The sequence below is a fragment of the Cnephaeus nilssonii genome (genome assembly GCF_951640355.1).
Source record: "Cnephaeus nilssonii genome assembly, chromosome: 7".
Taxonomy (NCBI): Eukaryota; Metazoa; Chordata; class Mammalia; order Chiroptera; family Vespertilionidae; genus Cnephaeus; species Cnephaeus nilssonii.
In genome coordinates, this window is record NC_137078.1 from 102387160 (window position 1) to 102396576 (window position 9417).

At 67.2% G+C, this 9417-nt stretch overlaps 1 protein-coding gene across 2 annotated transcripts; it reads left to right on the plus strand.

The window, feature by feature from the left end:
- The first annotated feature begins 3238 nt into the window (after window positions 1–3238).
- On the plus strand, window positions 3239–9322 carry PEX10 (peroxisomal biogenesis factor 10). 2 transcript variants are annotated; one of them, XM_079777758.1, is made up of 6 exons: window positions 3239–3387; window positions 4007–4087; window positions 4498–4904; window positions 6114–6289; window positions 6372–6507; window positions 7317–9322. In XM_079777758.1, exons 1-6 carry the CDS (start codon window positions 3276–3278, stop codon window positions 7383–7385), a joined length of 981 nt encoding a protein of 326 aa, XP_079633884.1. In that variant the 5' UTR covers window positions 3239–3275; the 3' UTR covers window positions 7386–9322. The 2 variants fall into 2 exon arrangements, with proteins under 2 accessions (XP_079633884.1, XP_079633885.1); XM_079777759.1 differs by lacking the exon at window positions 6114–6289.
- Window positions 9323–9417: the final 95 nt, after the last annotated feature.

Sequence of the window (9417 nt, forward strand, 5' to 3'; positions counted from 1 at the left end):
AACGAACTACAACGTCCACTAATGACTGATGACTATCATCGTGTTGCATTCATTTCCCTCACGCGGCTTACGGGCAGGCGCACCCACCATTTCTCTCCACTGATGCTGCCAGCGAATATTCTAGCAGCCGACGGCCGCCTCATTAGTCTGGGACTGACTTGTTCGGTGTGCGCAACAGGAAATATTTCGCTTTCGGAGAACAGGAAAAATAGGTTTACGTGCGTGACGCTTGTTAATTTGTGCCGTTATTCAGTGTCGGGTAAGTTACTGTTCAAGAAGAAATGTTAATTTTTATTGAAATGTTCTGTTGCTTTATTGAACGATGACTCGTCTACCTCAGCCCTGTGTGTTCAGCCCGTCTCTGTCGGAATGAGCCTGCGTTCCTGTGGAAATGGACGCTTTTGCTTGTTGTGGCCGCACCCACTTACACCTGGTGCACTTGGCTGTGGTGGCCTTTGAGTGCGGCACGCCTGTCCTCTGTCAGTCACCCGCCACCCGTCACCCGTCACCCGTCAGTCGTCAGTCACCCGCCACCCGTCAGTCACCCGCTCCCGTCACCCGTCAGTCACCGCTCCCGGTTCTGAGAGCGCAGACCCGCCCCTTCTCCTTCGTCCAACAAGGTCCTGTGCCCGCGCTGCCCCCTTGTGGTCGGGATGTCCATGCTTCCGGGCCGCCCCACAGGCCTGGGTATTAAGAGCTTTCTCCTGCGAACCTGCCTCTGTTGGCTTGAATACAGGCCCAGCTGGAACTTAGAAGGTGGGAGGAAAAGTATTCAATAGTTTAGCCCTCGCACGGGGCTAGTGGTGACGAGGGGCCCCACCCCCGCTGGCAAAAGCCCTCGCCCCCGCCCCGCCCCACCCCGCCTCGCCCACCGAGACCTGAGGCCTAGCCCACGGGGCTCCGGCCTGGCCACCCGCGGTCACCAGGGGCACAGAGCCGCCCCTTCCACCTCACTCTGCTCTGAGACCCAGTCGGTCACCCCCTCAGCCATGTCCACACCTTGACACGGAGGCCGGGGAGCGGTCACTCCGCTCTGTCTTTGGTTCCCGTCCAAGTTCACACGCCGAGGTGTAACTCACGCCCTGACCCCCAGAAATTCAACCTGCTCACTTGGTGGAGCCGATGAGCCGATGGCGACACCTGCTGGCCGTTCTGGAGTCTGACCCCAAGTCCTGGCGCTGCAGCTGCTCAATGTGCATAGATTTGGGGGGCGGGCACCCTGTATATAGGTGATATAATAGAGTTGCATCTTTATTGGCCACGTCGCATGATAAGGTTGCATCTGATGGGTTAATTTTGGGTACGAGAAATCCTTATACAAGTATAGGCACCTAATTTTTTTAAAAGTCACTTTGGAGCAAAAAAGGTAGGCAATTATTACCGTTTTTTTTCTTTGCCAGCGGCACCCCAAACAAGCAGCTCTGGGCACCCGTGAGGAAACTGAGGCGATCTGAACCCCGTGATCCCAGGGCCCACCACCAGAGAGCAAGGCCTTCAGTACAGCTCTGGCCTGGCCCCCGACAGACAGGACCCCAGGAAGGGACCCCACCCAGCTCCGAGTCCAACTGGGTGCCGATGAACGTGGCACCCGCCCGTGTGGGGCCTCCGTGTCTCCCTTGGGCCACGCCTTGCCCTGCACCACGGCCGCCAGCCAGCGCGGCAGGCAGCCTCTGCGTCCAGGACCCGGGTCACAGGCAGGGGCGTGGCCCTCGAGGGGCACGGGCACAGGTGAGAGTGCCAGGCCCCCCGGCTGTGCCCTCCCTCCAAGCAGGGCCTGCCTGCTGGTGGGGCTCCCCCAGCTCGGAGCCCGTCTCCTCGGCACCCGGCGCCGTGCCCCGAACCACTGGGCTGGCCAGGCGGGGTTCCTCCCACGGCTGGGCCGCCTGAGGTTGGAGAGCAGAGCAGAGGTGAGGCCAAGGGCAGCCACCGGTCCTGCCCCGTGCGCTCCGGGCCGGGTCAGGGGGCCTTGTGGCTCCCAGCCCCCTGGGTGCAGCGCCCCCCAGGGGCTCCCCTCAGGGCCTGTAAAGCTGGCAGGCCGGCCGGAGGCCACTCAAGTCCATCTGGGGCCCCTGCCCGCCCCCCACCAGGTGGCCGCTGGGCACAGATGCAGACGTGGGGCTCCGGCCTCTGTCCCCCACACCACGCCTCCTCCCACTTTCCTTGCTCGGGACCCTCAGCTGTGCCTGAGGCTGTGCCCTCTGGGGTGGGGCCCTCACAAGCCCCCAGGCCTCCCTGGGCCCCTCCTCAACGTGGGCAGCGGCCGGAGGGGCCGGGTCTGCGCTCCTGGCGGGCAGCCCGGTGGGTGAGCGGAGGAGCCTGTCTTGTCCTCATGACCCCACGTGGTTCCCAAGACTCGGAGCCCCCACTCCCAAACGGGGTCCCCGGAGCCCCTTTGGTGGAGGCCGGGGGAGGGCTCCAGCCCGCAGGAGGGTCCCGTGAGGTCCCTGCGGAGCCGCGCGCGGGGCCCTGCAGGACAGCCTGGCCCGGAGGGGGACGCCGCACCCACCTCAGTCCCGGGCTCCCAGCCGGCCCGGAGGGCGGGAGGCGGGAGGCGGGCGAGGCTTCCCCGCCTCGCGGAGGGTCAGCACCCGCCTCTGGCTTCCATGCCCCCTCGCAGTCCACTCGCACGGGAGCAGCAGGTCCGCTTTCAGACCCAGGAACCCCGCCGCGTCCGGCGCCCTCGGACCAGGCCCCGCCTAGGTCGCGGCCCCCCCAGCACTCCGCCCGGCGCCCGCTCGGCTCCCGCTGGTCGGCGCCCTTGGCAGTCCCGGCCTCCAGGAGGCGCAGCCCCGCCCCCGCCCCCGCCCCCGCCCCTCTCACTGCCCAATCGGAGCCCGCGGGTCCGGCTGTCCGCCCCGCCCCCGCGCAGCCCCGCCCCTCAATCGCCCGCCCGTCCCTCTCACCGCCCAATCAGAGCCCGCGGGCCCGGCTGTCCTCCGCCCCGCCCCCAGCATGGCCCCGCCCCTCTCACCGCCCAATCCGAGCCCGCGGGCCCGGCTGTCCTCCGCCCCGTCCCCAGCCTGGTCCCGCCCCTATCACCGCCCAATCCGAGCCCGCGGGCCCGGCTGTCCGCCCCGCCCCCGCGCAGCCCCGCCCCTCAATCGCCCGCCCCCGCCCCTCTCACCGCCCAATCCGAGCCCGCGGGCCCGGCTGTCCTCCGACCCGCCCCAGCCTGGCCCCGCCCCGCGGGCCGTGACGCACGAGGTGTGCGCCCCACGCCCAGTCCGGTCATCAGGCAGCGCCGTGTGGGCGTGGTCATCCGGGTCCCCGCGGCCATGGCTTCCGCGGCCGCCAGTCCCCCCGAGGTGGTCCGCGCGGCCCAGAAGGACGACTACTACCGCGGCGGGCTGCGGAGCGCGGCGGGCAGCGCCCTGCACAGCCTAGCGGGTGAGCGTCGAGGGCGCCGCTGGCGGTGACCGGCCCGTGGGTGGTCCTGGGCGCCCGGCCGCCGGCGGGTGGGGCCGGGCCGGTGCTGAGCGGGGCAGGGCGAGGAGCGTGGGGAGCCTCCACGGCCGCCGACGAGAGCGCGGGGCCGGGCACGAGCAGAACGCGCGGTCTGTTCCTAGAGCCAGGCGCACGTCGGCGCCTTACAAACAACTCACTGAATCCTCCGAACACCCTGCAAAGTAGGCCTCGGCGTGCCCAGCCTCCAGATTGGGAACTGGGGTTCCTGAGACCCTGGAACTGCCCGAGGCCGTGACGAGCAGCGTGGGTGCTGGACCGTCACTCAGTCTGTTACACAGTCTGTCCTGTGGCCCTCCGGGCGCCAGGACACTTCCCAGGCGGGCCTCGGGGGGAGATGGACTCCTGGTGGACAGGGACTCGGGAGACTTGGGGACTCAGGCGAGGCAGGTGCAGGGGGAGCAGAATGGGCCGCTCGGAGGCCAGTGGAGGGAGAGGGTGTGCGTTTAGGACAGTCTCCGCTTTGTGCGGGGCCTGGGCAGCGGGAGGACCTCACCTGAGCCCCCACCCCCCACCCCCCGTAACGATGCTGTCCTGCTCTCAGGCGCCAAGAAGTGGCTGGAGTGGAGGAAGGAGCTCGAGCTGCTGTCCGACGTGGCCTACTTTGGCCTCACCACACTTGCAGGTACGCTCCCCGTGGGACCCAGGACCGAGGGGCCACAACTCACGCCAAGCCCAGAGGACAGGAGGGGCGCTAACAGCTCCTGGAGGTGCTTCCCAGCGTCCCCGGAGCTGGACCCCAAGACCCTACCCTCTCCTAAGGGGAGGCCCGGCCCCCAGCCCACCAGGGCCTCTGGGAGCTCTGACGGCCGTGCACCTGTCGTGTTGGTGTCCTTTCATCCTCTCTGTGTCCCTGGGACCTTTCTCCTGGGCCTCGCCGGGTGCCATGGAGACCGCTTCTCCGTGGCCGAACCCGTGGTCCGAGAGGGGCCCTGGCACAGCCCGTCACGGGAGCCTGCCCTCCAGAAGAAAGCGGGGGCTCAGGAGAACTCAGACCTGCCTCAGCCCCTCCCCTGGGTGTCTCCCCGCCCCCAGGCTACCAGACCCTCGGCGAGGAGTACGTTGGGCTCATCCAGGTGGACCCGTCCCGGAGCCAAGTGCCTCTGAGGCTGCGCCGCGGCGTGCTGGTCGCGCTGCACACGGTCCTGCCCTACGTGCTGGACAAGGCCCTGCTCCACCTGGAGCAGGAGCTGCAGGCCGATAGCAACGGCGCCCGCCCGTCGCAGGGCGGCCTGGCACCCAGCGCGAGAGGCCGGTCGGGAGCCCGGCGCTGGGTGCACAGGCAGGTGGCGGCCCTGCCGGAGCCGCAGAGGAAGGCGCTGCTGAGGGCCGTGCTGGTGTTCAGGCAGGGCCTGGGCTGCCTCCACCGGCTGCACGTCGCCTGGTTCTACATCCACGGCGCCTTCTACCACCTGGCCAAGCGGCTCACGGGCGTCACCTACGTAAGTGCCGGCGCGCCCACGCTGGCCGGACCTGGCTCGCCTGCGCAGAGGTGGCTCTTCAGGCCTCTGGACCGGCACAGTCTCGGCTGGCCCAACCCTCCACTGGGCTTTGTTGGTTCACATTTTGCTAAAAAACAAAAACCCGGGGAAGTTCAGTTTCCACAAACCCTGAGGGTAGGGCAAGTCTGCCTTCGGGCCACGCTCGGTGCCATGCCTGCGCCTGCTCTTTCCTCGGAGCACAGGCCTGTGGCCACACCTCCCCGCCTGCCCTGGTGGTGGGTCACGTGTAGGTGCGTTTCCTGTCGAACGTGAGCCCCTTCTGACAGCATCCCGCTAGTCTTCCCTAGTCTTTGCCCGCCCGCTCTGCTGGACGACAGTTCACACCCTCCTGTCCCAGTTCCCTTGCCCCGTCACCTAGAAGCCGCCCTCGGACCTGCCTGCCCACCAGAGGGTCTCCGGCCCCCTCTCCTGGCTGCTCTCAGCATGGTGCTCCCTTTGAGAAAGCCCCACCCGACGCCCCCTGCCCCTCTTCACCTCCCTCAGCAGCAGATCCCGGGCGCCTGCGCCTCCCCTGTGGTCCAGTCGCATCCTCACGTGCTCCTGTGTGTGGCTGAGCTGCTGTGACACAGGAGCCTGGAAACTCAAGGCTCAGCCCCGAGGCTCTTCCCTCTGCCGGGGCACCAGGCCCGCCGGTCTGCTGACTTGGCTGCCTCCAGCCCCAGCCAAGGGAGGGAGGCGGGCAGTGGGCGTGGCCAGAAGCTGCCCCGTCACCGGCTGCAGGAGGGGCTGCTGACCTGTCACGCCAGTGGCATGGCACCTGTTCCTGCCACACAGCTGGTTAGCAGCAGCGGCCGCACGAGCTGCTCCTGCCCCGCTGGCTGCTCCTTCTCAGGCTTCTTTGCTGCTTCCTTGCCTCCCTGAGATGGGGTCCCTGGATGTCCCCCCCCCAAATCCTCACGTGCTGCCAGAGCGGTCAGCACACTTCTCGCTCCTCGCTTCTCTGCTGGGACGAGCCCTGAGCTGTCCAGCAGCGCCCCTGACTGCCCCCACCTGTGCTCAGGCCCTGGGAAGTGCCCCTGCCCTCCTCCCTCCCCGTGGGCACCGAGGGGGCAGGGCTGGGCCTCATTTGACAGAGTGCAGGCAGAGGCTGGCCTCCAGGCTGCCCAGTCTGTGCCGGTCACGTGACCGTCCCCTGGGGGTCCTTGGCAGCTCCGCCTCCACCGCCCGCCAGCAGAGGACCTGAGGGCCCGGGCGAGCTACCGGCTGCTGGGCCTGGTCTCCCTGCTGCACCTGGCGCTGTCCCTGGGCCTGCAGCTCTACGGCTTCCGGCAGCGGCAGCGCGCCCAGCGGGAGTGGAAGCTGCACCGCAGGCTGTCTCGCCGCAGGTGCGCGGGGCCGGCACCAGGGCTCGGGGCGCTTAGCAAGGACCTGGAGGCTCAACCCTACCCCCCACCCCCCACCCCGCAGGAGCCTCACGGAGGAGAGAGCCGTGTCCCGGAACTCGCTGTGCACCCTGTGCCTGGAGGAGCGCAGGCACTCGACGGCCACGCCCTGCGGCCACCTGTTCTGCTGGGAGTGCATCACCCAGTGGTGCGACACCAAGGTCAGCCCGCCCTCGGCGCGCAGGTCCCGCAGGTGACCGCCAGGCGGCCGCCCTGAGCCGGGGGAGGGGCGGGTGTCTGAAAGCCCCAGTGAGCCAGGTAGGGGGTCGGGTCAGGAGTCGAGGCACCACAGCTGCTGTGTGGACACTTTGCCAAAAGCATCCGAGAACGTGCGCTCCTGGGAGGGTGTCCCTTCCTGGGAGGCTCCTGGTCACACATCCAGACCCTCCCCTCCAGCCAGACAGGCGCCCCCATGGCCGTGCGGGAGTTCCGACAGCCACCTGCCCTGGCCTTGGAGGCCGCAGGGCGAGGGGTGCAGGAGCCGCTCACCTCCATGCTGGCCCGGGAGCCGGTCCTGGGCCCCACAGCGTCTCCGGGGCGGGGCTGAGGGGAGTGGGAGGGCCACCCGGGAGGAGGCAAACACGGGGCGTGGTGCTCCCTGTTCACCAGGCTCGGCTGCTGCCCCCGTCCCTGCTTTGTGGGCCCCGTGGGTGCCTGGCAGGCGAGCGGCCGACCTTGCAGGGCGGGAGGGAAGCTGACCTGGTCTCACCCAGGTGGTCTTGGGGTGGGACCGCCCGGCTTCAGGAAATGGGACGGAGAGGGGACAGGCAGCCCGGGGGTGTCTCAGCCCCCATCCCGTCAGAGTGACAGGCCGGCCGTCTTGGCGGCGGGTCCTGCTCTGGGTTGCAGTGACGGCCCTTCCCGGTTGGCGGCTTTGGAGAAATGCTGTCTTACGTTGATGGCGGTGCCGGTGGGAAGGGCGCAGTGGCCTCGCAGGGACACAGCCCGTGTGACCTCTCCCTCCCCCCAGACGGAGTGTCCCCTGTGCAGGGAGAGGTTCCCTCCCCAGAAGCTGGTCTACCTGCGGCACTTCCGGTGACAGGACGGACGGACGGACGGAGCCACCAGCAGCCGCCTGTCAGGACAGACGTGATCGATTCGGATGAACTTGCGCAGAAACCGTAAAGTCCTCTGGTTTTATATTTCCTGTCACGTAAGACCCTGTGCCAGCAGCTCAGGAGGATAGGAGCTGGACGGCCAGGTTCGGGCAGGGGCTCCACTCAGCTCAGCTCCCCGCCAGGCCCCGCGTGGGCACCCACCCTCACCCCACAGTGCCAGGCGGTGGCTCCGCAGGGACTCCGCTCCCGGGAACAGGTCCTAGGCCCCTCCCTTCCCCACCGCTCGGCTGAGGACACACCAGACCCTTCTGTGATGAGAAGACGAGCCGCGTCTGGTGGGCGAGAGGACGTGGCCTGAATGGGCAACACTTCCAGGCGCGTGGCAGCCCGCCAGGCGCACCTACAAACCGTCCCCACCGCAGCCGCTGGGCGGCGGCCAGGCACAGCCCCTCACAGGCGTGGAGACCAGGGCGCCCACCCACACCGTCCAGCAGGTGCCTTTCCTCACTGATGGTTGGAGGGAAGGGAAGGGGAGAGACAGAAGCACGGACATGAGACACACCGACTGGTTGCCTCTCACCTGCACCCGAACCTGGGCTGGAGATCAAACCTGCAGCCGAGGTACATGCCCTTGACCAGACTCGAACCCATGACCATTCAGTCTGTGGGCGGAAGCTCTAACCACTGAGCCACACCTGCCTTAATTCACATGTCAAGTCTGTTCCCCATTTAGGACACGGGTCTGTCCTGGTCCCTACAGACTCTGAGGCCCCTCCCCCGCCCAGGGCTCCTGGGGCAGAGCCAGGTTGCCTGAGAAGTTTTCCTAACACTGAGGCCACAGACCCCCTCCGAGGCTGGCACTGGGACAGCCGTCACCTATGTCCAGCCTACTTCCTGCCACGCATTGTCAGGTTTTAAAATCGTTTGACTCTACAGAGACAACTTTGCCGTAAACCCCCTTAAGAAACCAACCCCACAGAAGTAGGCGCGTTGAGAAAGCCCTAAGGCTGGGGCCACCCCCCTGGCCAGGACCTCGGGTCTGTGTGGCACCCCCGCCGGAGTGCAGACGGGCCTGGGGCCGCGGCCACGCAGGCCGCTCCCTAGAGTGAACTGTCCAGCAACAGGGACGCTGTTCTCCGCGGAATGAAGGTCACAGGCCCTGACCGGCCGGCCTGAGCAGCAGACCTCCCGACGGGCCCAGGGCGGGCCGGCACCGGCCCTCAAATCCTGACTGACGCTCGGTCGCGCGCGCAGCTCCCCACCAGCCACCCGGGCGCTCACTGGGACGGCGGCGCGCGGTGAGGCGGGCCCGGAGCCCTGGCAGCAGAGAAGTGCTGCTCGGGCAGCATCCGCGCGTGGAGGTCCACAGCGGCAGGGGCAGAGGCCTGCGCACGGCTCTTCAGAGCAAGAGCGGCCCTGGCCAGCGGCTCCGTTGGTTAGAGCACCATCCAGTGCACCAAAGGGTTTTGCGGGGTCGATCCCAGGGGGGCGCGTACGGGAGGCAGCCCATAGATGTCCCTCTGACATCCATGTTTCTCTTCCCCCCTCCTCGCTCTCAAATTAAATGGACACATATCCTTGGGGGGCGGGTTAGGAAGCAGGAGGAGCTCAAGTCCAGGTGGGCAGAAATGGCAAAAGAAACACATCCACACCTGATGTCAGAAACCCTGAGACGTGGGCAGCTGCTCAGCCCAAGTCTGAACCCGACCCCTGAGAAAGGATGCTCACGGCTCCATGCCGGCCCCAGCCCTGCCTAGCGCTGCCCACCCTGACGCCTGGGCAGAGTCCCGCGGGCGCCTCTGGATACAGACTCTGTGAGGAAGGGGACGCCATCTTTAATAAAGTTTGAATAAAAGTCACTTAGAAAGGGTCACGAGTATCTGTTCTCATCACATCAAAGTCAGCATGCAGGTCCGAGTTGATCCTAGAAAGTGAGCCGGGCAGGACCCACAGAACTGGGCGCTCCCGCTCGCTGCTGCTGTGCGGGCTGCCGCATGGGAACATTCAAATTAA

Bases quoted from the DNA above. Each gene is read 5' to 3' on its own strand.
- PEX10 (XM_079777758.1), top strand. From the start codon at position 3,276: ATGGCTTCCGCGGCCGCCAGTCCCCCCGAGGTGGTCCGCGCGGCCCAG. The intron at 4,088-4,497 runs GTACGCTCCCCG...CCCCGCCCCCAG, and splicing joins TGGCCTCACCACACTTGCAG to GCTACCAGACCCTCGGCGAG. The intron at 6,290-6,371 runs GTGCGCGGGGCC...CCCACCCCGCAG, and splicing joins CGCAGGCTGTCTCGCCGCAG to GAGCCTCACGGAGGAGAGAG.